The sequence below is a fragment of the Passer montanus genome, unplaced genomic scaffold, assembly GCF_014805655.1.
Source record: "Passer montanus isolate IOZ18808 unplaced genomic scaffold, ASM1480565v1 scaffold35, whole genome shotgun sequence".
NCBI lineage: Eukaryota > Metazoa > Chordata > Aves > Passeriformes > Passeridae > Passer > Passer montanus.
In genome coordinates, this window is record NW_024368263.1 from 36,089 (window position 1) to 63,005 (window position 26,917).

General features: G+C 44.3%; 1 protein-coding gene across 1 annotated transcript; it reads left to right on the top strand.

Moving 5' to 3' along the window:
* Positions 1-26,917, top strand: LOC120505665 (myosin-13). Its single transcript, XM_039716418.1, has 39 exons — positions 1-204; positions 302-445; positions 537-693; positions 1,232-1,259; positions 1,404-1,515; positions 4,851-4,943; positions 5,040-5,103; positions 5,193-5,291; positions 5,387-5,490; positions 5,694-5,832; positions 6,244-6,362; positions 6,463-6,612; positions 6,692-6,862; positions 7,184-7,493; positions 8,408-8,487; positions 9,011-9,098; positions 10,595-10,712; positions 11,273-11,396; positions 11,843-11,979; positions 12,656-12,911; positions 13,552-13,794; positions 14,477-14,653; positions 15,267-15,412; positions 15,499-15,589; positions 16,358-16,747; positions 16,840-16,966; positions 17,359-17,477; positions 18,055-18,251; positions 18,724-18,907; positions 19,422-19,587; positions 20,355-20,479; positions 21,040-21,348; positions 21,438-21,641; positions 21,997-22,122; positions 23,221-23,391; positions 24,498-24,602; positions 24,681-24,776; positions 25,749-25,883; positions 26,874-26,917. Exons 1-39 carry the CDS (start codon positions 1-3, stop codon positions 26,886-26,888), a joined length of 5,823 nt encoding a protein of 1,940 aa, XP_039572352.1. The 3' UTR covers positions 26,889-26,917.

The following is a 26,917-nucleotide window of genomic DNA, read 5'->3' on the forward strand; positions in this document are numbered from 1 at the left end:
ATGAGCTCAGATGCAGAGATGGCAATCTTTGGAGAAGCTGCTCCCTACTTACGGAAGCCAGAGAAGGAGAGAATTGAAGCCCAGAATCGCCCATTTGATGCTAAGTCAGCCTGTTTTGTAGTAGATGACAAGCAAATGTATGTGAAAGGTACCATACAGAGCAGAGAAGGTGACAAAGTCACCGTTAAAAAATACGATGACACAGTAAGTGATACCATTGTTACTCCTATGTGATCATCCAGTTCAGGCAGTTCCCTGGTTTAGATTTCTCCTGTTGCTCCCTTCTCTTTTTTTTTGCTAGACTGTGACTGTAAAGGATGACGAAGTCTTTCCCATGAACCCTCCCAAATTTGATAAAATCGAGGACATGGCCATGATGACCCACCTGCACGAACCCGCTGTGCTGTACAACCTCAAAGAGCGTTACGCAGCCTGGATGATCTACGTAAGTGGCAGCAGCAGCTTCCTCTGGGCAGCCTCAGGAGCTGCTGGGCCAGGCTCAGGGGAAGCCAAGGTGCTGTGTCCCTTCCTTGCAGACCTACTCGGGTCTCTTCTGCGTCACTGTCAATCCCTACAAGTGGCTGCCGGTATACAACCCCGAGGTGGTCACTGGCTACCGCGGCAAGAAGCGCCAGGAGGCCCCTCCACACATCTTCTCCATCTCTGACAACGCCTATCAGTTCATGCTGACTGGTGAGTTACCTGGCAAGAGTGCAAAACCCTAATATATGTAGGGCTGGCTACTTGGTCAAGGAATTTTAGGTTCTACTCAATGGTGCCATAGTCCTACAGCACAATGAAAGATCAGACCCTGAAAATCTTGATTGTCTGTGGGCTATCAGATAATGAAGGAAAAGCAATAGCTGGCTGTATGGCTTTGTTTCTCCTCTCTTTGTAAGGAATTTAAAGAAGAAACACAGCAAATAACCTGATTATAATCAAACAGTATTTAAGCCAAGGTCGATACATGAAAGAAAACAAATAGTAAGTGGGAAGCCTTGTAAAGAATCACTACTTGAAGTTAAATTTTGGGCTACTTCCTACCTGTCTGCATTAAAAAAAAAAAGTCCAGATGCAAACAAATGTGTAATCGTGCATCACTTACCTTAGCTTGTATGAAGGTGATAAATACTGATATAATACAGTTTTTTCCCTTGAAGTCCATTGTGTCTGAAGAACTGACACCCTCCACATCTCACTTGAACAGCTCTTTCTGTGATTTTGTTTTCAGATCGTCACAACCAGTCAATCCTTATCACGTGAGTATGATTTGGTATGAGTGACAAAGCTGACAAAAAAGTGATGATGTTTCCTGTAATAATTAATTAAATTTAAATAATTAAATTAATTAAACCAATTAATTAATTAGTTTCCTGTAATAATTAATATTTTTGTTTGAACAGCGGAGAATCCGGGGCAGGGAAGACTGTGAACACCAAGCGTGTCATCCAGTACTTTGCAACAATTGCAGTCACTGGTGAGAAGAAGAAAGATCCACAGCCCGGCAAAATGCAGGTATGACATCAGCTCCCCCTTCTAGTATTTGCCAACACTGAGGAGAAAGCACAAATATGTATTTTGTGGCTGCAGGACTATCTAAAGGCAGAAAGTGTTGTGCAGCTGAGAAGACAGGATGCACAACCCAAGCACACCTATGCTCATTTACCCCTGGTGCCCAGCCTCAAATCTGCTGAACTCTTACTTATAAAACGATTTTGTCAGTGTAGGAAAGCCTCCATTTACACATGGGAGTCTTTACCAGGGAGAGGGAGATTATGTTAGACAGCAGCTTCCTCTGCACTGTACATCCGTGTACTTCAGTATCCTCTGATATCCACAGCACCTGAGTGCTGCAGGTGAAAAGAGAGCAGTTGTAGGCACACAGATTGTGGTGATTGGGGTTGGGACTGTGTGTGGCACAGTTTGGGGTCACTGGGATGGGGCTGTGTGTGGCACAGTTTGGGGTCTCTGGGATGGGCTGTGTGTGGCACAGTTTGGGGTCTCTGGGATGGGCTGTGTGTGGCACAGGTTGGGGTCTCTGGGGCTGTGTGTGGCACAGTTTGGGGTCTCTGGGATGGGCTGTGTGTGGCACAGGTTGGGGTCTCTGGGGCTGTGTGTGGCACAGTTTGGGGTCTCTGGGATGGGCTGTGTGTGGCACAGTTTGGGGTCTCTGGGATGGGCTGTGTGTGGCACAGTTTGGGGTCTCTGGGATGGGCTGTGTGTGGCACAGTTTGGGGTCTCTGGGATGGGCTGTGTGTGGCACAGTTTGGGGTCTCTGGGATGGGGCTGTGGCCCAGCCTCATCCCCAGTGGGTGCAGCTGTGAGCAGCAGGTGAGCAGCACTGGCAGCAATGAGCCACGGAGTGCCCAGGTGTGCTGAGCCACCACCAAAGGGAGCAGAGGGCACACGGGGCACTGCAGGAACATCAGGGGTGTAAAAGGGTGGGCTGAAGGGCAAGAAGGGCAGATGCTTGCAGCTTTTTGAAATGATTTGATTTTACAGTGTATGGGCAAATGCTTAAAGCCTTCTGGAATTGTGTGGTGACACTGTGTATTGTGGCCATCTCATCTACAACACATGCTTCCACAAGCAGTCAGTTCCCACTGGCACATGGTTGTGCCATTCCTGGTCCTTGGCTCATTCCTGTTGACAGGGGAAGTGCAGGAACTCTGCACTCCAGAGTGACTGTGATGAAGTTAAGCATCATTTCACTTGCATCAGGCAGTAGTTTCCACCGGCTGGTTTTTCTGTCTGTGGTCAACAGAACGGCCCAGAGGGACAGCATGAGAAAAGGGCTGGATTTGGGACAGCTGGGACCACTTGCCTGACAGTCAGAAAGTAACCTCAGAAAGGATGCTTGCAGCAAAGAAAGTGCATGCCTCGATGTCCCTTTGCTGAGCAGCACAGCTGTTGCAATCTGAGCTCACTGGTGCATTTGCAAGGCACAGGCTTCATTCCCCATCACAGAACAAGCAACAAACACCCTTGTGGCACAAGTGTGTGCCACCACAGCCTGTGAGATGCTCATCAAAGCGTGTGACATGTGTCAGCATGTTATTTGAGTACCCAAGGGCGTAGTGGAGCTTAAGGAGATTCCAAGGCTGAATATTCTTTCACTCAGAGGCAGGTGTCTGTGATTGATGTGTTGTTATGGCCAAGGCAAGTTCATCACAGGCACTCTTTCCATCAGCACCATGTTAGAATCTCCTGGGCTCAGCTTTCATCAGCTGCTCACTATGCCAGGACTGATTTCAGAAAAGCTTCAAGACAGCTGAGACATGTACAGACCATGTGTGATAGAAGGAAAATCACCTGGCTCAGACTGGCAGTAATCTGTTCTGCCCTCTTCTGACTATTCACGGAATACTCTATATTTTTAGCATTCCAATCTCTGTGAGAATAGCAAGTTCCTCTTTATAAGAACATTAAATAAAACAGGTTATGGCTCTGTGTAGCACATCTTTCAATGGCAGATACAAGCTGAAATCAGATGCCAGGCAATGGTACAGGAATAAGGAAAGTGTGTAACAACATTTCCCCAAAATAGGGTCTGGACCTCCAGCACTTTGTCACCCAGCCTGTAAACAGGATTCCAGAATGAACTTGTATAAAGAATTGTCATGTTATCCATGTACAGTGCTCCTGTTTCAGTTCCCTGGTTACAGCTGTGCACTCAAAAGAGGCTCGGTGTTGGTGTAGTCAGCTGTACTGACACACACTCTCCTCTCCTCAAAAGCTGAAAGATACACGTAGAGGGCATTATTCTATGCATTTAGGATATTTTATCTAAAAAAAAATATTTAGAGCTTCCTATGCTACTGCATTGCTTTCATTTTAGAGGTCAATCTTCATGGGGGACTAACAAAAACTAATTTAAACCTGCTGTGCCATCTGCAGACAGTGCTGGGAATGGCAGTGCCTCTCCCCTGTGCTCAAGGCTGCACAGACATGCAGTACTGAAACAGTGCTGCTCACCTTTCATCTGATATAAACCAATTTATCTTATTCTTCTCCTTATTCTTTGTTTTCCATCTGTCTTGGGAATTATCTCTGGCAACACTTTCATGCCCAGATTATGTAGGATCAGTCATGACTTTGCAGGAGTTGCATTAGTGACTCTGCTCCCTGGACTGTATTTCACCAAAAATGAGAGAAAAATGTCACAGAAGCTTTTTTCCTTCCATATTTTTGTACTTACCAAGAGAGATACAGCACAGTATCAAAACTTCACATGTTGATCATTCATTCGGCAGTAATGCAGCAGGGGAAAAAAAAAGAAATTCAAGAGTCTCTGTTCTGTGCTTATCTAAGTCCGGTATTTGAGTGTCAGGCTTTGTCCATGTCTCAATTTTCAAAGAATGTCAAGAGCTGTATTCCTGCATCCTGAAAGGCTGCTGCTGTTTGAATGCAACTGCAAAGTTTTACATTCTCCCTTGGTAGGTGTTTCCTACCAAAGTCTGTACTTGTCAAGCTTGAACAATCTTCAAAAAACTTTCCAGATTTCTCACATTTTCTTTAGCTGTCAAGACTTTTATGAACAGGAATGCTGAAACAGGTCTCATACAAGTTTCAAATGCTCTGAACTCCACTGCAGTGACTTTGTATGTGATACCCAACTAGTGGTACCAGACACAAGAAATAAGCAAAACACAGATTTGTCTTTCAGCACTCTTTCCTTTGAAACCAATGGCAATATCCATGAGTGTTGGCTGATGAGTGATTAAGAACTCTGTTAATTTTTAGGTTTAAATCATGTGCGATATGTAAAAACTATCTGTAATGTCCCTTTTGCAATATTTGTGAATTACTAAGTAGTAAAGTGATAAAGAAGCATTTTCTTCTGTGACTAGGGAACTCTGGAGGATCAGATCATCCAGGCCAACCCACTGCTGGAGGCTTTTGGCAATGCTAAGACTGTGAGGAATGACAACTCCTCACGCTTTGTGAGTTCATTTCACATTTATTGGAAAGAAGAAATTTAATGCAAGTTTCATTCATTGATTGTCATAACCAATGGTTTGATCTGCACTTCTTGATAGGGAAAATTCATCCGGATTCACTTCGGACCAACTGGCAAGCTGGCCTCAGCAGATATTGAAACCTGTGAGTTGGAGCAACTCAGTGCAAGCAGAATGTATGCATTTGCAACCTCAGATTTACCAGGAGACTAACAGCACCTCTCTTTTGGTTAGATCTCCTGGAGAAATCCAGAGTCACTTTTCAGCTGTCTAGCGAAAGGAGCTATCACATTTTTTACCAGATAATGTCCAACAAGAAGCCTGAGCTCATTGGTGAGTGCCAGCAGTGCTGGGCTTGGCTCAGTGAGAGCTTTCTCTTCCCACTGTGACCTCCCCAGTGCCACTAAAGGTGACCCACATACCTGCAGATCTCCTCCTTATCTCCACCAACCCCTACGACTTCCTCTACGTGAGCCAAGGAGAAGTCACAGTTGCCAGCATTGATGACAGCGAGGAGCTGCTGGCAACAGATGTGAGTAGAGCAGAGCAGAGCAGAACAACCCTGGAGCCAGTCCAGCTGCAGCCAGGGGAGCCTGTCCAGCCTGACCCAGCACTGCTGGCCCAGTGCCGTGGGACTGGGATGGTGCTGGACACAGCACAGGCAGGGACAGAAACCTCACCTGCCCCTTGTGCTTCACCCTTTGTGCTTTCCCAACCTGCCTGTTGCCCCTGCAGAATGCTGTGGACATCCTGGGTTTCAGCCCCGATGAGAAGGTGGGGATATACAAGCTGACAGGGGCTGTCATGCACTATGGGAACATGAAGTTCAAGCAGAAGCAGCGGGAGGAGCAGGCAGAGCCTGATGGCACAGAAGGTAGGGCTGATTGCAGAGTTTGCTTGTGAACTGCACCAGCAGAGAGCTGGCAATCCAACCCCACAGGCTGCCCAACACTTTGAAAATTATTTTCGTTTCCAGAAATTAGTTTTTATAAAGATTGCTTCAAGCCTTACAAAGACACTGATTTAATTTATCCTCTACAAGGAAAAAGACATACAACTTAAGCATTGCTGCAGCCCTTAAGGCATGGACACGGGATCGTGTTGCAGCTGAGATGTTGCCTTTGGAGCAAGGAAAATATTCTCCATGAGACTAGAGAGGAGCTTCTGTTGATAACACATGCATTTGAGTTGTGTCAAAAGTAGGCTCTTTGTAACAGAGACATCCCAGAAGACCAGGGCTCTTTTCTTTGTCTCTACTGAACTCGTTTGCTGTTTCTCATCCTAGTGGCTGACAAGGCTGGCTACCTGATGGGTCTGAATTCTGCTGATTTGCTCAAGGCTTTATGCTATCCCAGGGTGAAAGTCGGGAATGAATATGTAACCAAAGGACAGAATGTCCAACAGGTATATAAATAGCCCATCTGATTCTCAATTTCTTGAGAGTGTTCTTTCAAATGTAAAGCTAACTCAACAGTTGTTACTGCCATGGCTGTGCTTCTTACAGGTGTACAATTCAGTGGGGGCATTGGCTAAATCAGTCTATGAGAAGATGTTCCTGTGGATGGTTGTTCGCATCAACCAACAGCTGGATACAAAACAGCCCAGACAGCATTTCATTGGTGTCCTGGACATCGCCGGCTTTGAGATCTTTGATGTGAGTTACTGTAGGTATGTTTGCCCACTGAGAGCTACTTGAAACTAAATGGCTTTTTTCCGGTATTTTTGATTTTTAGTTCAACAGCCTGGAGCAGCTGTGCATCAACTTCACCAATGAGAAACTGCAACAGTTCTTCAACCACCACATGTTTGTGCTGGAGCAGGAGGAGTACAAGAAAGAGGGGATTGAATGGGAGTTCATTGACTTTGGCATGGACCTGGCTGCCTGCATTGAGCTCATTGAGAAGGTGGAAAAAATATTTTTATTGTAGGAGAGTACATTTCCTTTATGATCATTTATTTTAGTTCGGTCGTTCTTGACAAAATGATGCGTTACTGTTGAATTACTTTCTCACATCAAAATAGGCAGCTTATGAAACCAAAGCTTTTGGAACAAGAGGCTATCTCTGCACAAACAATGGTTTCCTGTACAATGTGGCTGGGGTGGAAGGGAGAATGCCTACACAATGTTAAATTGATGACTTTAACAACTGCCTTTAAACAGTGAGGAGCAGTAATGGCTCCCCTCCCCGCCACTTACTTCCTTTTTGTGTTCATATTTCTCCCAGCCCATGGGCATCTTCTCCATCCTGGAAGAGGAGTGCATGTTCCCCAAGGCAACTGACACCTCTTTCAAGAACAAGCTCTATGACCAGCACCTGGGCAAGTGCAGCAGCTTCCAGAAGCCCAAGCCTGCCAAAGGCAAGGCTGAGGCCCACTTCTCCCTGGTGCACTATGCTGGCACAGTGGACTACAACATCTCTGGCTGGCTTGACAAGAACAAGGATCCTCTGAATGAAACTGTTGTGGGGTTGTACCAGAAATCATCCTTGAAGCTGCTGTCCTTCCTTTTTTCTAACTACGCTGGTGCAGAAACTGGTGAGTGCCTTTTCACTGATGGCCAATAAGGCAAAATTCAACTAACGCCTCCTTCTGCTTCTCCTCTCAGTGGCATACTCAAGGCTACCAACCCCTAAGGTGACCTTGTTCTTGTGTGCATCCAGATATGCCAAAACTAGGACACCAGCACGCAGAACTGTTGGAAACACCACATTTAGGTGCTGCAGAGAATTAAAGCACAGCAAGTCCAACCCCAAGTGACAGGAGGTGTATGTTTCCTGACTAACTGTGCTGTGAATCACCTGCATGCTTACTCAGCCACTAGACAGGGGCCAAATGACTATGCAAAGTGCAAGCATTTTAGTCTTTGTAGATAGAGTTTTATTTCTTGAGGGGAACTGGAAGAACAGAAAGGAGACCATGGAATGATTTCATATCCAGCTGGTGTTGTGATGCAAAAAGAGACAGAGAATAAATTTAGAAGTCCTCTATAAATCTCAATTTAATTGGCTTCACAGTATGGCAACTATGGAAAGACACTGAGCTGCTTGGACTTGTATTCCTGCGACAAAAATTTGCTTCCTGCCATAACTCAGAATAGAACTGTACTCTTCACCTGGAATATTGGATTAGGAGATTTTTCATTAGAAGACCTCTCGGCACTAAGTGGATGCCCAGTGCTGAGTCACATTTTTGAGATCTTTCACCTAATTAAAAAAAAATAAATAATGGAGTATTGTGTAATACTGATCAATATGCGACCAGAAGCACAGAATACTGTTAGGAAACTTAAATCAGGCCATACGGTTCCATACCAGCAACCTAAATCTTGCAGGGAGCAGCGTGTCAGTATTTAAAATGAAGTATTTTATTGGTCTATTGCCAAAGGAAGATGAAGTCTACAAAATGTACTGCATATTTTAACTGTTCACCTCCCATGTACTTCTTCCAAGGTGATAGTGCTGGTGGTGGTGGCAAGAAGGGTGCCAAGAAGAAGGGGGGCTCTTTCCAGACGGTGTCTGCTGTGTTCAGGGTATGTGAATTTCTTTTTACATGAGCCATGCTTCCACAAAATGATCTGAAGGCTGGAACACCTATCCTAGGAAAATGTCTGAGAAAGTTGGGGCTGCTCAGCCTGGGGTAGAGAAGATTCCAGGCACACCTTATTCTGGTTTTTCGATACATAAAAGGTGGCTTATCAGAAAGACAGAAAATTACCTTTTACCAGGGCCTGTAGTGACAGGACAAAAGGCAATGATTTTAAACTGGAAGAGGGTAGATTTAAACTGGATATATGAAAAAAAAATTCACTCTGGGGAGGCCCTCGCATAGGGTGCCCAGAGAAGCTGTGGTTGCCCCATCCCTGGAAGTGTTCATGGCCAGGTTGGATGGGGCTTGGAGCAACCTGGGATAGTGGGGCAAGGATGCTGGGTTTGATGATCTTTTCCAAACCAAACCATTCTGTGATTCCCTGAACTTAAATAACTCCCTGAATTTAATAAGAATGCAAAAGCTTTGTAGCTTGAAGCTGAAACCCTTGTTTTGTTCCATCACAGGAGAACCTGAACAAGTTGATGACCAACCTGAGAAGCACCCATCCTCACTTTGTGCGTTGTCTGATTCCTAACGAGACCAAGACACCTGGTAAGGCCACCCTTATGTTCTGAAGACAGGGGACTGGCAGGAATTGGCCTGTTAAGCTTCCACACCAACTTCCCAGCTAGCTCCTTCTGCATGCAAAGTCCTTTTGGGGGTTGGCCTGCAAGACAGTAACAAGGGGAGCTTTTTTGTGTTGTCTACTGTGACTGAAAAAATTTGAGCATTACATGGCCCAGTTACTCAGTTTTGCTTATGTGTGTATCTGCATCTTTGCTTAATGTGTGTACAGAACTGAGGGTGAAAAAGATGGGTTTGATTACAGTTGGGGCTGCTCAGCCTGGGGTAGAGAAGATTCCAGGCACACCTTATTCTGGTTTTTCGATACATAAAAGGTGGCTTATCAGAAAGACAGAAAATTACCTTTTACCAGGGCCTGTAGTGACAGGACAAAAGGCAATGATTTTAAACTGGAAGAGGGTAGATTTAAACTGGATATATGAAAAAAAAATTCACTCTGAGGGTGGGGAGGCCCTCGCGTAGGGTGCCCAGAGAAGCTGTGGTTGCCCCATCCCTGGAAGTGTTCATGGCCAGGTTGGATGGGGCTTGGAGCAACCTGGGATAGTGGGGCAAGGATGCTGGGTTTGATGATCTTTTCCAAACCAAACCATTCTGTGATTCCCTGAACTTAAATAACTCCCTGAATTTAATAAGAATGCAAAAGCTTTGTAGCTTGAAGCTGAAACCCTTGTTTTGTTCCATCACAGGAGAACCTGAACAAGTTGATGACCAACCTGAGAAGCACCCATCCTCACTTTGTGCGTTGTCTGATTCCTAACGAGACCAAGACACCTGGTAAGGCCACCCTTATGTTCTGAAGACAGGGGACTGGCAGGAATTGGCCTGTTAAGCTTCCACACCAACTTCCCAGCTAGCTCCTTCTGCATGCAAAGTCCTTTTGGGGGTTGGCCTGCAAGACAGTAACAAGGGGAGCTTTTTTGTGTTGTCTACTGTGACTGAAAAAATTTGAGCATTACATGGCCCAGTTACTCAGTTTTGCTTATGTGTGTATCTGCATCTTTGCTTAATGTGTGTACAGAACTGAGGGTGAAAAAGATGGGTTTGATTACAGCTGATACAATTTCCTGTGGTGGGTAACAGCATTAGAAAAGCCCTTGCTTGGATGGCACTGCACTACACTGTGCCACCTTTGCCTACATCCAGTGAGAAGACTGATGCTGTTGAAGACTTTCAGTTGGTCTCCTAAAGCACCATCCTGCCATTTTTTGAGAAATGTGGCCTAATGCCTTTGCACAAGCACTGCTAGTCCTTGTGTTCTTAGTAAAACTCACTGATACAACTCTCCACAACTTGTATGAACTGGAGGCATGTTCTGTCTGCTCTTCCTGCATTTTTAATCAAAAACTGCTTGAATTAAAAAAAAAAAAAAAAAAAAAAAAAGAGAGAGATAATTCTGAAATGCTAATACACATGAAGATTACCTGAGATAAAAATGGGATCATGATGGATGTATTTTGTTTAAGGTGCAATGGACCATTACCTGGTGATGCATCAGCTGCGGTGCAATGGGGTTCTAGAGGGCATCCGAATTTGCAGAAAGGGGTTTCCAAGCAGAATCCTTTATGCAGATTTTAAGCAAAGGTAGGTCCTCAGTTATTACTCACTGTCTGTTAGGAAAAGGCCTCAGTAAGCACACAGCTCAGGTGACATGTCTGGTGACATTCACAGTCAGATCAGTCTAGTGGCATTGGAGGGAACCAAGGCATTAATACTGTTCTGAGGTCACCCCAGGGTTTCCCTCTCTGACCAGACCAGAGATTTCTCTAAACATCAGAACCAGGAAAATTTCTAAACTGAAGCCAATGCCTGATGATTCAAAGATATGCAAAACACTTGCAGTGCAATGAGTAAGGTGCCATTTTTGGCCTTCTTTGAAGACTTCCAGATTACAGATGCAAAGTCAATCCACATGAGCCTCCTCACAGTGCTCTGTCTCTGGCCTTCTTCATCTTTAAAATGGAGACAACTAAACTGGTTCTTGGGGGCTCAGTTGCCAGAGTGCTAAATCAGAACTGTCTGCTGTTATAGTTAAATACAGCATCTTCCATGCTGCACTAGTGTGAAACTGACCCATGATATACAATTAATCCTATCTTCCTCACCCTCTTTACAACCAGTTCTTGCAACCTCTCTCACCACAGGTACAAGATCCTTAATGCCTCAGCCATTCCAGAAGGCCAATTCATTGACAGCAAAAAGGCTTCAGAGAAGCTCCTTTCCTCCATTGATGTTGACCACAACCAATATAAATTTGGCCACACCAAGGTAAAGTCCTTGTGGAAGAGTAGATATAATTAAAATATTTTGTTTGTTGAAAGTGTTTCTTGTATACTAAATCAGTGTTCATGATGATTATAAAGAGTCCAACCACTCTGCCCTGGGCAGGGACACCTTCCACTATCCCAGGTTGCTCCAAGCCCCATCCAACCTGGCCTTGGACACTTCCAGAGATGAGTTAAATTTTCCATAAACTACAGTGGAGCAGACATCAAATAACACTGCAATAATATGATTAGCTCATACACAGAGTGACTTGTCATGAATCTCAGTACCTTGAGCATTTGAATACTGACAGAAAATTTCTCTAGCTCTTAAACCCTTCCCCTGCAGGCATTTTTCTTTAAACCACCACCTTGTGGTACCCTGCATCAGCTGTCAATGGCCGTGTATCTGCCCAAGCCTCAAGTCTTTGACCCTTTTTTATGTTCTAGGTTTTCTTCAAGGCAGGTCTCCTGGGACTCCTGGAAGAGATGAGAGATGAGAAGCTTGTAAGCCTCATCACTCATACCCAAGCTATGTGCAGAGGGTACCTCATGAGAATGGAATTTAAAAAGATGAATGAAAGAAGGTAATGTGAGAAAATGCCAGCAACTGTACTCTGTCAGACCAAAGGTCCATCAATATAATATATTGTCTCAGGCAAAAAGCTGTCCTTGGGAAAGGACCTTAGAAATTACTGGGGAGCAGAGCAAGTACAAACAATCAGTTTCCTCCTGACAGTTTCACAAATTCTGGCAGTAGCTGTTTAGCATTCGGTTCCATAAAAATATTTCCTTATTTTTCAGTTTCTGTCTTAAAAATTTCTAATATGGTATTTGCTATTTTGAGTGACCCAAAAAGCATCAAGCTGCTGTTTCCACAATTGACAGTAACAGCCAGATTTGTAGTCTTAGCAGCAGTACTTCAACAATATCAGTTTTCACTCTGGTATTTACCTGAGCACTTGTGTTTTCCTTGAGACTGAGGAAAGCCTCAGAGATTCCCAGTCAATATGCCAGAGAAGTCTGTCTGTTTTGTAGTATTTCTTCCTTGTATATTCAGACAGTAGATATTATTCAAACTACTGAGCCAGCCATTCTGCAGTAAGTGCCTCGAAATGACTCTTAAATAAAAGCAAGGGAGATGAGGGAAAAAAGTCTCATGTAAAAGTTCTTGGGGTAAATCTTGATGATGTGTGGAAAATAATCCAAATGTTTCCAGCTTGAGTCTCACCACCCTCATTAACTGGTTTTATGTGTTTTCAGAGAATCTATTTATATCATCCAGTACAACATTCGTGCATTCATGAATGTCAAGCACTGGCCATGGATGAAGTTGTACTTCAAGATCAAGCCCTTGCTGAAGAGTGCAGAGTCTGAGAAGGAGATGGCCAACATGAAGGAAGAGTTTGAGAAAACCAAGGAAGAGCTTGCAAAGTCTGAGGCAAAGCGGAAGGAGCTGGAGGAGAAAATGGTGACCCTGTTGCAAGAGAAAAATGACCTGCAGCTCCAGGTTCAGTCTGTGAGTAACCTCCATTTCCAGATTCACCCACTTCCTCTTACTCTGCTGTTCTTTTTCTCTTCTTTTCCATTGTCCTCTATAAACAGGCATGTCATGGGGACAAAGCCTCCACTGCTTTTTTCTGGTCTTGTCCCTTACACCTAAGCAAGGTGCAAAGCATGTACCAAACACTAACCCCAGTAAGAATACAGGAGGTTCCAATGCTATCAGCAGTGGAAGAATCAGACATTTCACAGTGTATATGATGTGCTCCTCTCAGTGGTGCCTGATTCTGGATGGAATGTAGGCTGTTTCCACACTTGCTGCTGCTACAATGTGGAGCTTTTATGTTAGAGGCCGGACTCAAACTGTGGAAACTGCTTTTCTCTGGAATACTGCTGAACAGAGACTGAAATTGCACTTGTCAGGTTTTAAAAGGTAATAAAATATTCAAAATTGCACTTGTCAGGCTCTAAAAGGTAATAAAATATTACATGGCCAAGAGCAGTTTGGTGCAAGTGGACTTGTCACTTGTTGCCATGTGCTTTCAAATCAGTTTAGTTTCAAAAAAAACCCCTGCATTGTTTCACTCACCAAGGGTCTTAACTGTCTTTTGTCATTTTTATGATAAATATAATGTGCCTTCAATGTGTTCTGGTAGGAGACTGAAAATCTAGCTGATGCTGAAGAGAGATGTGAAGGACTCATTAAGAGTAAAATCCAGCTAGAAGCTAAAATTAAAGAGCTAAATGAAAGACTGGAGGATGAAGAGGAGACAAATGCTGAACTGACAGCAAAGAAGAGGAAACTTGAAGATGAGTGCTCGGAGCTGAAAAAAGATATTGATGATCTTGAAATGACTCTGGCCAAAGTGGAAAAGGAGAAGCATGCAACAGAGAATAAGGTGACAGAGGAATGAGGGAATTATTCTTCCTCAGACTGTGCTCCATACAGCTTGTCAGTTTTGTGGAAAAATGTAGCCACTTGTAAGATTTATGAATAGAGGTGAGATGTGTCCAATGAATAGGAGAGAGGTATTTTCACTTAATCAATCAGCTGACAGAATTATTTTCTGTTGTTTCTTTGTCATGTTATCATGGGGTTTTTTGGGAAAACTTAACATATTTTGGCTAAGATTAACACTTGATCATCCCTTTTTAAAGAACGCGACTTGCTGAGAAATTACAGCTGTTTTCACAGCAAATATATGCAGGAAAGACACTCCTTGAGCAAGAGCAACTCAGAGGGCTTTTATAAAGCCCAATGGGAAAAACTTTCAGAGGCAAGGGAAGATCTAGCAGGTTTGACTATAAAATTTAGTAGGATAGGGGTGGGGATCAAAAACAACTAAAGCAAGGATTCCTATCACTGCAGGAGCAGAGAGATGAGACTCTCATGGCTGCTGCAGCCCTCATGGCAATGAATATAATATATGATATTATATTGCTGCTGCCCTCATTGCAATCAATATAAACATTCTGCAGAGAACATTTTTACTACATCCATGCAAGGGTGCAGTCACTGTGCTCTCAGTCTGCCATTTCTCAAGGCATCCCCTCATGGGATGGGTGCTGGCTGTCTGACAGGTGAAGAACCTCACTGAAGAGATGGCAGCTCTGGATGAAAACATTTCTAAGCTCACCAAGGAGAAGAAGGCCCTCCAGGAAGCCCACCAGCAGACACTGGATGATTTGCAAGTTGAGGAAGACAAAGTCAGCACCTTCACCAAAGCCAAGACCAAACTGGAGCAGCAAGTGGATGATGTAAGTAGAAATTTTGGGGTTGTGTATATATACACTGTGACAGATGACAGTAGACTAGAAATCTGTAATTTGGAACATAAGCAACACCTAAAGCAGACAAGCCAGCTCTAATAATTTAAGCCAATAAAACATTGCTAATTTAAAGGAAATTGTGGAATCCAGCACAGCTTTCATGTTCATCACAGGGTATTTCAGCACTGTAGCCTTTTGTGATCTGATTTAACCCATTACCTGAAGCAGGAGACCTGTGACAGTTTGAAGGCTGCTGCAGGGTTATTTCTGTGCACATATACTCCAGGAAGTTATAAATACTGTGAATTTGTGTATATTTAGCAGTCTATATGCTTGGAATTGCTGCTACTGGAAACATTTAGTTTCTGTTTTTTCAAAAACTGGTATTTCAACTGTGCACAGCCAAGCTGTGAACAGCTGAATGTCTGGGAACTAAATCACCATGGCAGCTCTGGTCTCACTGTGAGAGTGCAGCACATGTGGAGATACCCTGATTATTTTCTCTATTAATCAATTTCCAACTCAGTTAGATTTTTAAATCAAGAATAGTTACTTTCAAAGTATAATATTTGTATTTCAAAGTATATTTTATGTATTTTAGCTTGAAGCATCTCTGGAACAAGAGAAAAAGCTGCGAATGGACCTTGAGAGAGCAAAAAGAAAACTGGAGGGTGATCTGAAAATGTCTCAGGATTCCATCATGGATCTGGAAAATGATAAGCAACAAATGGATGAAAGGCTAAAAAAGTATTACACTAACTTATTATGCTCTGAATTCTGAAATTCGTGTTTTATCTCAACCACACTGAATTTACCTTCTTTTTCTTTAATAGAAAAGATTTTGAAATTAGCCAATTGCAAAGTAAAATTGAAGATGAGCAGGCTCAAAGTTCTCAGCTGCAAAAGAAAATTAAGGAGATTCAGGTAAAGTCTAGGAGTTATTAATAATTGTAGTGGCAAGCACAAATTTCTTAGAATTAATTAGTATTTATTCTTGGACCATTCTACAAAAATATTTTCCCTCACATTAATAAAACCACTGATATGTAACTCTGGGTGCTGTTCCCATCTCAGGGCACTTTTACAGAAACTCTGGCCTCAAATCTTACATGACTACATAGGAAATTTCTCACATGAACATTGTGGCAGGCTTTGAGAATGCCACAGATATGCAGCCACTCAGAATCACTTTTCTAAGAAAACAATAGAATGTGACTCAATTTGTCATGATGAGGACAAAGATCACCTTCTAAATGCAGAACCAGGAAAACAGCTCTCTTCAGTGCCCTTATCCCATGATTGTTCATGTCAAAGTTCCTTCCATCCAGTTTGAGGCTGGAGAAAAGGCACTGCTCTGTTCTGGCCTGACTTCTAGGAAATTTCTAACAAATTCACATTTCTTTACATTTTCCAGTGACACCCCTTCTATTTCTTCAGGAAAATTAACTTCTAAAGCCTTCACAAAATAATAAATCCATTCTGTGCTATAACATAAAGTATCAGATTTTACACTCACCATTGTTCCAAAACTGAGTATTACCTGTCCTAGGACACAATACAGTGAAATTTCTAGTGGTACTTTTCTTTAGAAAGAGAAGTATTAATGGATGTGAATGTTTGCTCTTTATTCCTTAGTGATAATTTTAAATCTGACCGTCCAAAAGTCCTCTTCTAATCAATTAACTCTTGTAGGCTCGGATAGAGGAGCTGGAGGAGGAAATTGAGGCTGAACGCGCTATCCGTGCCAAGTCTGAAAAGCAGAGAATCGACCTGTCCAGGGAGCTGGAGGAGATCAGCGAGCGCCTGGAGGAAGCAGGAGGGGCCACAGCAGCTCAGGTGGAGATGAACAAGAAGCGTGAGGCAGAGTTCCAGAAGATGCGCCGTGACCTGGAAGAGGCCACGCTGCAGCACGAAGCCACGGCTGCCGCCCTGCGCAAGAAGCACGCGGACAGCACAGCTGAGCTGGGCGAGCAGATTGACAACCTGCAACGCGTGAAGCAGAAGCTGGAGAAGGAGAAGAGTGAGCTGAAGATGGAGATCGATGACCTGGCCAGCAATGTGGAGTCTGTCTCCAAAGCCAAGGTGGCCGCACGGGAAGAAGTATTTGTCGTTGTTAGCGTTGTTCTTCTGAACAACTGGATGAGCTGAGGAATTTGTTTTCTACCTCTTCGCAGAGCAATCTGGAGAAGATGTGCCGAGCTCTTGAAGACCAGTTCAGTGAAGTCAGAGCCAAAGACGATGAACATGTGCGGCTCATTAATGATCTGAACACACAGAAAACACGCCTACAGACTGAGAATGGTACGTCCCTTTGTGAAATGTAGTATTCCAGTGTCAAGTACTTAAATATGGTGCCTGAATGTCTGTGTGTTTTTAACATATTCATTACTTGGTGATCTGAACAAAACTCAGAATGTAGAATCTCCTCCTAGTGGCAGTCATAGAAATCTACCCAAGGAAACACAAAACCAACCCGGAGTACTATCAGTCAAAATGAACTTGTGAGTTTGTGGTCAGTTCATCGTTTCTTTGATGCTAACACAGCTTTTTTATCAGTGGGAATGCAATTACTATTCTCCCTTCAATTTACCACTTTAAATCTTGCAATCACTTTTTTTGTAGCTAGCTGCTCTCATTCATTTATCTTTTGTCTCATATATCTGTCTTTAAAAAACCCAACTTTTTCTCATTAGGTGAACTTACTCGGCAGCTGGAGGAGAAGGAGGCCTTGATTTCTCAGTTAACTCGAGGCAAACATACTTTCACTCAGCAGACTGAAGAGCTGAAGAGACAACTAGAGGAAGAAAATAAGGTGACTTGCTTTCATATGAAACAACAAATTTTGAAATAAATCAGATTTCTCCTCAGAGAAGGGACATCAGGATAGTGAAAATTTTGAACTTTGCCTTGGAATACAATACAGAGAGGAGACATTAAAATTAAATAAAAGACAGTTTAAGCCCTTCTCATCATGCATTCTGAAGATCAAAAACATGAGAGAAATGAAGGAAAGCAGCTCTGTGCCTATAGGCAAAGCAAACAGCAGCAGCAAAAAAAAGGAAATAGAGCAGAAGCACCTGCACTTTGTCTGTTGGTGGATTTATTTTGCCTCTGCCTGAAACACCTGGTGCAGATGTGTTTGAGAGGTGTTATCCCTCCAGACAAGATGGGCAAGCACCCGATCCTGTTTAACAACCTGTTTAAGCCTCAAACAACCCTGTTTAATCCTGAAACACAGAATCCCTAATATTATTCATTTTGCTCCATCTGTTTCTCTAGCAACTGTAGTACATGGACAGGGAGATATGAATATTTTATCAGACTAGAGGCAAAATATCCAGTCACAAATTACTCGTGTTCTGACAACTCGTTTAATTTTAACTGCCCAGGCCAAGAACGCCCTGGCCCACGCCCTGCAGTCCGCTCGCCACGACTGTGACTTGCTCCGGGAACAATATGAGGAGGAGCAGGAGGCCAAGGGGGAGCTGCAGCGAGCCCTGTCCAAGGCCAACAGTGAAGTGGCTCAGTGGAGAACCAAATACGAGACGGACGCAATTCAGCGCACGGAGGAGCTCGAGGAGGCCAAGTACGTGGAGGGATGGCTTGGAGCAAGTAGAAGGATAATTAAGCATAATGAGTGCAGAACTGAAAGAAATCAGAATATGTTTGTAGTGGTAATATGGAGAGCAGTGTGCTTTTTAGTGTATTAGAAGTGAAAAGTGGATTGAGTGGATATTTAAAGGAGAAGTAGAGGTGTTTACGTAAAGGAGAATTCCAGTGCATTGAGTTAATCATAGTAGTTGAAAGAGCACATTCTTTACACTGTCAGTATTGAAAGCATATTTTTGGTCCCTCTCCACATTGGTACAGTTCATACTTGGGTGCATATTCTCCCAGTCTGTGGGACTTCAGAGTGCTGTGCCCTCCCCAGGCTCCTGGCACCACAGCATTATATATTGCTCTCTGTGCCCATCTTTTCCATTCCAAATTCCTTTGTTGTCCATTTTCTTAGAAGGTCAGAATTTTTTTTTCTCAGTGCTGAATGTCCCATCTTGCAGGAAGAAGCTGGCCCAGCGCCTGCAGGAATCAGAGGAGCAGATTGAGGCTGTCAATGCAAAGTGTGCCTCACTGGAGAAGACAAAGCAGAAGCTGCAGGGGGAAGTGGATGATCTCATGATTGACGTGGAGAGGTCACATGCAGTCTGTGCAGCATTTGATAAAAAGCAGAGGAATTTTGATAAGGTTTGTTCACAAGACCCTGCCAGATCTAAACATCATCAGATATTTGATGGGACAAGACAAATTCTGAAATCATTGAAGTTCTGTGCTCACAGTAAAATAAATTGCATCTTACCCAAAGCAAAATTATGGTAAGGACCCCATAGTGGGACATCTGATAAAGTCACAGTATAAATAACCCCAGGTGACCACAGCAAATAATAAATCAGCCTTCTGAAAATTTTAAAAAAACATAAAGCCTTCACAAAGGAGACTGGTCAAGCAGACTGAGTACTCACATGCAAAGGAGCCCTGGTGCTAGTCTGCCAAACTTTTATCTTTAGTATACTTTTAGTATAATATTCTTTAATATAATATAAGATCATAATGTAATAAATTAACCTTCTAAGAACACAGAGAATTGATGAATTCCTCCTCTGTCCTGGGGACCCCAGAAATTACCACAGTTGAAGAGATGGAGTGTGTCAGAATGGGTCATGACCCATCAGAATGGGTCATTCTTCTCCTGTCACTCCAGATCCTGGCTGAATGGAAGCAGAAGTACCAGGAGAGCCAGACTGAGCTGGAGGCTTCCCAGAAGGAGTCTCGCTCTCTCAGCACCGAGATCTTCCGGATGAAGAATGCCTATGAGGAAATACTTGACCAGGCTGAGACTGTCAGGCGGGAGAACAAGAACCTCCAGCGTAAGTTCCTGTGTCTGTCAGCTTGGATTCGCTCTGAGCCCTCGGATGCTTCCACATTTCTGGACTGCCAGAGCTCTGCCTCTTCCCAGGGTTTTGTTCTTTATGATTTTCCCACAAAGGTGGTGACTTCCTTTCCCGTTCAGCTGATCATAAAGTCACCTGCAAGCACTCACTTCCTTCTCTACAGCATCCTCCTTCCCCAGGATGTTCCTCCTTCTTCACACCATCGTAATCCTATGCATGCACAAGGACCAAGTTAACTGAATAGACAGAAATTATGATGACACTCAGTTTTTTCAGATTGTTTCTGTCACTGCTACTAGAAAAAATCTGGTGGGCTGATGTCTGTGCCCTGATTATTGGAAAATCATGCAGCTATGGCACAATGGGTTGGCATTTAATAAGCAAAGTAATCATAGAAAGGAAATATAACTCAGATCCTTTTGAACTGAATGATCACTGGGAATTATCTAAGCATAAAGAGATCAATCAAACATGACTGTCTCTGGTAATATCACTACCCAGAGGAAGTTTACATTATTTTCTGAGCTTACTCCAGCTGGTCCCTCTCACCTTCAAATTGCACACTGAGCTGGGATGTGCAGGTTATCAGAAATGAAGATTGCACACAAGACAAGATGTATTATTTCTTCTCACTGTTACATCCCATTACACCAGAGTCCCTTTTGTCACTCCCATTGCCAAAGAGCAATTGCAGGTGCCATGATCACACTGAGCGGAGCTGAGTTTGTGTTTTCTGGTTGCAGAGGAAATTTCTGATCTGACTGAACAGATTGCTGAGTCTGGAAAAGCAAATCATGGGCTGGAGAAAGCAAAGAAGCAAATTGAGCAAGAAAAGTGTGACCTACAAGCAGCATTGGAAGAAGCAGAGGCAAGTGTCCTCAGTCAGGGTCTTGCTTTTAGAGAAATTGAGAACAGAGAAAATTTGGGTGTATATTTTATATGCCTGCTTATCCTGAAATTGTCCCAGAACTGCAGTAAGAGAGCACAGACAGACCAAAAAGCACAGGGACTGCTCCCCTGCCACACCAATGTGCCATTCCTTGCTGTGCTGCCATGCACAAAACCCCCTCAGTCCCAGTCTAAAAAGTCTAAAATTGAGCTCATTTTGCACCAAGCTTCTGAGGAGGAGGCTTGGCTGTCCTGTTTTATATTTCCTCATGATCTGTTGTCTCTCCAGCGGCACCAGAGCCTTCAGTGCCCACACCTTGTGGTATCTGAGGCTTTTTCCTAAGGAATATTATTCCTAAATTACCATTGAATATCCAGCTGGGGTACAGTGAGTGTGGGATAGCAGTCAGCTTTTTCAGTGCTTGGTCTTTAAAGGTCCACATTAGGGACCCTTCCAGCTGCAAAGGGTCACATTTCTGCACAGGCATTTCCCAGCAATGGACACTACAGAGACAAATTATAATATTTCAACCCCTACAGGGCTCTTTAGAGCATGAAGAGGGGAAAATCTTACGTGTTCAGCTGGAGCTGAACCAGGTGAAGTCAGATGTTGACAGAAGGACTGCAGAGAAAGACGAGGAAATTCAACAGCTGAAGAGGAATCACCAGAGGGTATTAGAGTCTATGCAAACCATGCTGGATGCCGAGGTCAGAAGCAGAAATGACGCCCTGAGGCTGAAAAAGAAGATGGAAGGAGACCTGAATGACATGGAAATACAGCTGAGCCATGCCAACTGTCAGGTAGCAGAGACACAGAAGCACCTTAAAGCTGTGCAAGGGCAGCTCAAGGTAAGAACCACAAGGCTGCTGTCCCCTGAGCTTTTGCCATTCCCTCTGCTTGCCTCTGGGTCTCACAAAAGGTGCTCTCACCTTTTAAGGATTCCCAGCTCCATTTAGATGATGCCTTGAGAGAGAATGATGACCTGAAAGAGCAGCTGGCTATCGTAGAGCGCAGGAACAGCCTGATGACCACGGAGATGGAGGAGATGAGAGCTGCCATGGAGCAGACCGAGCGAGCCCGCAGGGTGTCCGAGCAGGAGCTGACGGACGCCAGCGAGAGAGTGCAGCTCCTGCACTCACAGGTATCTGGCATTAGATTCCTAAGGCCTGTGGGAGTGTCACAAACACATCTGCTGTGTGACGACACGGGGAGCTGGAGGGTGAGGTGGAGCTGGATCAGCTGGGTCGGGGAGCAGCAGGAGCCTGGCAGGGTCACCATCCCCACTCTGGGCTCCCTGGCTTGGAGGGCACCAGAAATGCAGCCCCTGTATGAGCCATGCTCACGTGGCTCTCTGCTTCTGATTCCTCAGATGTGGCATTCGTGGGGACTAGGATCAATTAAATATTCTAGAATTCTTAATTTTTAGGCAGCAGCTCATCCTACACTAATTAGTACAAGCAGGGTGGGGATGACCTGTCTGCTGACTGCCCCAACAGAACACGAGCCTCCTCAACACCAAGAAGAGACTGGAAGTGGACATAACTCATTTACAGACTGAAGTTGAAGACAGCATTCAGGAAGCCAGGAATGCAGAGGAGAAAGCAAAGAAAGCAATCACAGATGTGAGTCCTCTTGCTCTTCCATTTTGTACTACCACAGTCACTTTTCCCCTTTAGAAAGGCAGCAGTCAGATGGAGGAGAGCAAATTCTTCAACAGAAAATGTTTGTGACACAGAGTCCCTGCCACATGGGCCTCAGCAGGCATTGCCCTAGCACTTGTCAGACCCCTCCAGAAAGGGTCCCCATGCCCTGCTAGCTGTCTGTATTGAAGAGGAATTCTCTCTCCCCTTCTCCATACCCATTCACTTTTGCTTCCAGAGTAAATGTAGTAGGCAGGATAGAACAGATGGTGGCAAAATTGTAATAGAAAAAGAGTAGTTTGAAAGAAAGGCCTGTCTAGACACAGCACAGAAAAGCAGAAATTAAGGCTAAAATCATACACAATTCTATACAAATGCTAGACATGTACAAAAGAAAAAGAGAGACTGTAAATAATTCATTTAAATGAAGCTACAGGTTCCATGTTATCAGAAATAACAACACCTGGGACCATCTAGGAAAGGTATAGGAAAATTAAACAGAGAATGGTGACACTATTGCATCAAGTCCTGGTGCACCAGTGTTTGGTCCTGCCTGCCCACCAGGAGCAGTGCTGCAGGATCCCTGACCTCTCTGCTCTGCCTCGTTGGTGACAGCTATGGTGACAACCCCAGCTTCTGAGCACCTCAGCAGCCATCAGCTTTTCAGTGCAGTTTGAGGTACTCAGGGTCATCTCACTGGCAAAAACTGCTTAGAAGTCTGACTCTGGAAAACTTCAGATAGCCAGATACTCAAAGTCATGAGGAAGCCCAGAGATGCAGAGTGCTAGCTGGTAACACCTCAATATTGACTGACTTAAAACATAGAACTTTGGTACCAATCCATTTGCACACCCTGATTATTTTTTTCTTTATGTCAACCCTGTCTGTTCTCTGAGGTGAAGCAGTTTTAGAAGCACAGACTTTGAGAAAGAGTGATCCTGTTTGTATTACACAGCCCTAGCACAGCCATGCAGTCTCAGTGATTGGAGAGTCATCACCAATGTAAGGCTGGGAGTTGTTCTCAGGCACCCAGAGCTGCTGGGGTGGGGATATTTGTAACATAACTGTGACCACAACCAGGCAGCCATGATGGCAGAAGAGCTGAAGAAGGAGCAGGACACCAGTGCCCACCTGGAGAGGATGAAGAAGAACCTGGACCAGACAGTGAAGGACCTGCAGCTTCGTCTGGATGAGGCTGAGCAGCTGGCACTGAAGGGAGGGAAGAAGCAGCTCCAAAAGTTGGAGGCCAGGGTATGGTGAACATTTGGGTAGATCAAGGTGAAGTTTCTGACTGGGCCCTTGGTTGCTGGAAGCTCTTGGGAGGGTGAAAACAGGGAGACCCCCAGGTATTCCCAGCAGGTTTGATGAGAGCTGTGCTGAGTAGCCAAATATTGCACTGTGGGTGATGGACCTGAGAGTGACCTCAAAAAAACTGAGTGGGCAAAAATGGGGGCAGATGGACATCAGGGAGACATAGATGGTGATTTTGTCTGGGCAAAAATACATTAAGTTGTATTTACTTGGGGATGAAATTGGGACTGGTAATGGACAGACTTCAGAAGCTGTTGAATGTGCAATAGAAATTAAAACCTAAAACAGAAAAAAAATTTGCTTTCATTAGGAAAGGCACTGAGAACAAGACAGAGCTGTATGGCAACACATTCTTGCCACTACATTAAGTATACTATGTGCAGTTCTGGTCTCTGCAGCTCAAGAAGGATCTGCAAGATAAAGCTTTATGAGTATTGACAAACAAGGCTAGGACTCTGCCATTGGGAGAGACCAGCCTATCTTCACCTTTAAAATAAATAAAAATAAATACTTTCCAGAGTGGGCAGTGAAATTTGGAAACCTGTTACCATGGAAGGCTGTAGAGGCAGCTGGTAAAAGGTTCAAAAAGGGAATAGAAATCAGCAGGTTTACAGAGGGGCACAGTCATAGATGTGCCACCTCACGTCTCTAGTTCAATGCCTGTGGACAAGAGGAAAGGGAATAGACAGCAGCCAGGTTTCCATGCTGTCCCTAAGCTGTATTTGACACTGCTGCTCCCAGAGATAACAAATAAAAGACAAAAAAATGAAACAGACTTTTCCCATTTACCTGGTGAACATTCATAGAACCCACCCTTCCCCGTTTCAATTTCCTCTTCTCTGACAGATTTAAGCCTAATTTTGACCACAAATGCTCTAGGAATGCACAGCTAGGTTCCTTTTATAAACAACTATGGGTTCACACACTGTGTCATCACCACAATAACATGGGGAGCATATTTTAGCTAGTCTAGACCCAAGAAGCAGCTGCAGGGCAGCAGGATCAGCAGCCACTCTTGCCATCTTCACCATGATTCTGTGTTTCAGATTAACGAGTTAGAAAATGAGCTTCATTCTGAGCAGAAACGAGGAATAGAATCCCTGAAAGGAGCTCGCAAGTACGAACGGAGGCTGAAGGAGCTCACTTACCAGGTATTGCACATCCTCCACCCTCCTATGGGGTCACTTCAGTTCATCTGCCAAGGCTGACTCCATTTTCACTTCCTACAGTCTGAAGAAGATAAGAAAAATATTCTTCGGCTCCAGGACCTGGTGGACAAGCTGCAGTTAAAAGTGAAAGCGTACAAGAAACAGGCTGAAGAAGCTGTGAGTGGAGGACTCTTTTCAGTGGGGACTGGGTGGAGATTTCTGAAAGGCGGGCTCCCTAGATCATTAAAATAATTGAATACTGGGTTGGACAGTGCAGCTAAGGCCATACTGCCTTTGAATATTCTTAATTATGGCTCACCACAGAGCAGGTGTAGCTGTAGTTATCCTGGTACTGGTGCACTTTTGGAGCCACACAAGCCAATTTTCCCACCTGGAACGGAGTGGGGTAATTGTTCTGCCCCCTGAATGGCCGTGCTGTGGATGGTACTGGCTATAAACACAGAGTACTGGCAATGCAGGGCTGTACCTGTGAGGCCAGCACAGGCGCCAGTGGTGGCAGGGTATTGCTGGCCAGGGTCTATGTACAAATCACCAGTGGGACAGGACTGCTAGGAACGTGCCTTGAGCTGTTTCATTTTCCAGCATTACAGGGTTATGACAATGGGAAGATGCCATCAGCTCACATTCCAGGCAGCAGACCAAGAACTTAATGTTACAACTTACTTTAAAAGTTTTTTGACAAATTACACAAAGCAAAATCACATTGACAGACGTTCCATCCAACCACTATAAGCACACGTACCTTTGGTTAAACAATGCTTGCTTAGTTCGAATACATTACCTGCTTGTAAGCCTTAAAACACAATGCACAGAGCTCCATTATTAGGCTTAGAATTTCCTAATATCTCACTAGATAGACTTTTCTGCAGCTTAGGGAGTTATTCTAGGCAAGCGTTAATACACAGACCATCGCTCTATTTGTCCTCACTTTTCTATTTCTTACATCATTTTTCTGCTGACCTATCTCACGGCTACTGCTTAGCTCTAATCACAGTTCTGCTGCCTCTGAGCCCTGCCTCTTGCATCTTTCCCAAAACCCTCTGAGTGTATAGATTCCCACAATTCCCCCTCTCAGGGAATTCCCACAGTGGGGCAGTGTCACTGGCGCCAGTGCTGTCTGATTTCCAGGAGGAGCAGGCGAACATCAATCTCTCGCGGTGCCGCAAGGCGCAGCACGAGCTGGAGGAGGCGAAGGAGAGGGCTGACATTGCTGAAGGGCAGGTGAACAAGCTGCGAGCCAAAAGTCGCGACATGGAAGGCCAGGTGAGTTGGAGGCTGCAGAGAGGGATGTTCCCCTGCAGGTGGTGGCACAAAGGTCACTGCCCAAACGGCCACAGCTGCATTCCTCCCACCCTTTCACTGGAGGGTCCTCACAAAGAAAGGCCAGGAATTGTCACTGTCTTGGTTTGGAAAGACAGGTGTCTGCTAAGGAAGGCAGGAGCCACCCCTGAAATGGAAAATGTAAACCCCCTCCCTCCGAATCGCTATAAATTTTAAATTAAGGGGCTCTCAGGCAAAAATATGGGAGCAGGAATAACAGTTCTTTGTTAGGGAAGAAAATAAAAAGATAAAATAAGCAATGCAGCAAACCAAGACAACACTGACAGAGTCAGAACACAGCCTGACACCCTGTTAGTCAGGGTGTTGGCAGCAGTCCAGTTGGAATTGTGGCTCAGCCCTCCTGCAGTGTCAGGGGTGGTTCTGCTGGAGCAGGGATCCTGTAGAAGGGTGTAGTCTTCCAGTGGAAGGGGCAGCTGTTCCTCTGGGAAATCCAGTGGAGAAGCTGTGCTGGTGTTCCAGAACATCAAGATTATATCCAGGTAGGAATGCTTGGCTCCTCCCTGTGGGTGGAGCATCTCCCAATGGAGGCTGTAGTTCTTACCAGCCATGCAGTGACATTCTATAGCCTGTTATCAGCAGATTTCACCTCAGAAGGAGGATTGGTTGTGGAAGAGATAAGGAAAACTGCCCACTGAACAGGAGACAACTGCCATACAGATGGCAAATAGAATACATCTTGCCTTGCAATCTGGGACAGCCACTTACTCAAAAACACTGCATTTTGCAAGTTCTTTTGGAATAGACCAGATACAATCAACTCTAAGAATCCAGGTTTTTCAGCACAACTGGGAGATATTACTTCTTCTTTATAAAATGGCAGAACAATTGCAACAGCCACAGACTTGAAACAAGACCACAAATAACTCAGTTGCTCCAATACCCTCTACATTATCTTCCTTTTTCTGTACTTAGAAATCAGAGAAATGAGGTTCCTGACCTGAGCTGCAGCAGGCACC

What these genes read in the sequence shown, in the direction of transcription:
- LOC120505665 (XM_039716418.1), top strand. Translation starts at nt 1, where the DNA reads ATGAGCTCAGATGCAGAGATGGCAATCTTTGGAGAAGCTGCTCCCTAC. An exon ending in ATGACAACTCCTCACGCTTT is followed by an intron (nt 4,944 to 5,039) that starts GTGAGTTCATTT and finishes ACTTCTTGATAG; the next exon opens with GGAAAATTCATCCGGATTCA. An exon ending in GCATTGAGCTCATTGAGAAG is followed by an intron (nt 6,863 to 7,183) that starts GTGGAAAAAATA and finishes TATTTCTCCCAG; the next exon opens with CCCATGGGCATCTTCTCCAT.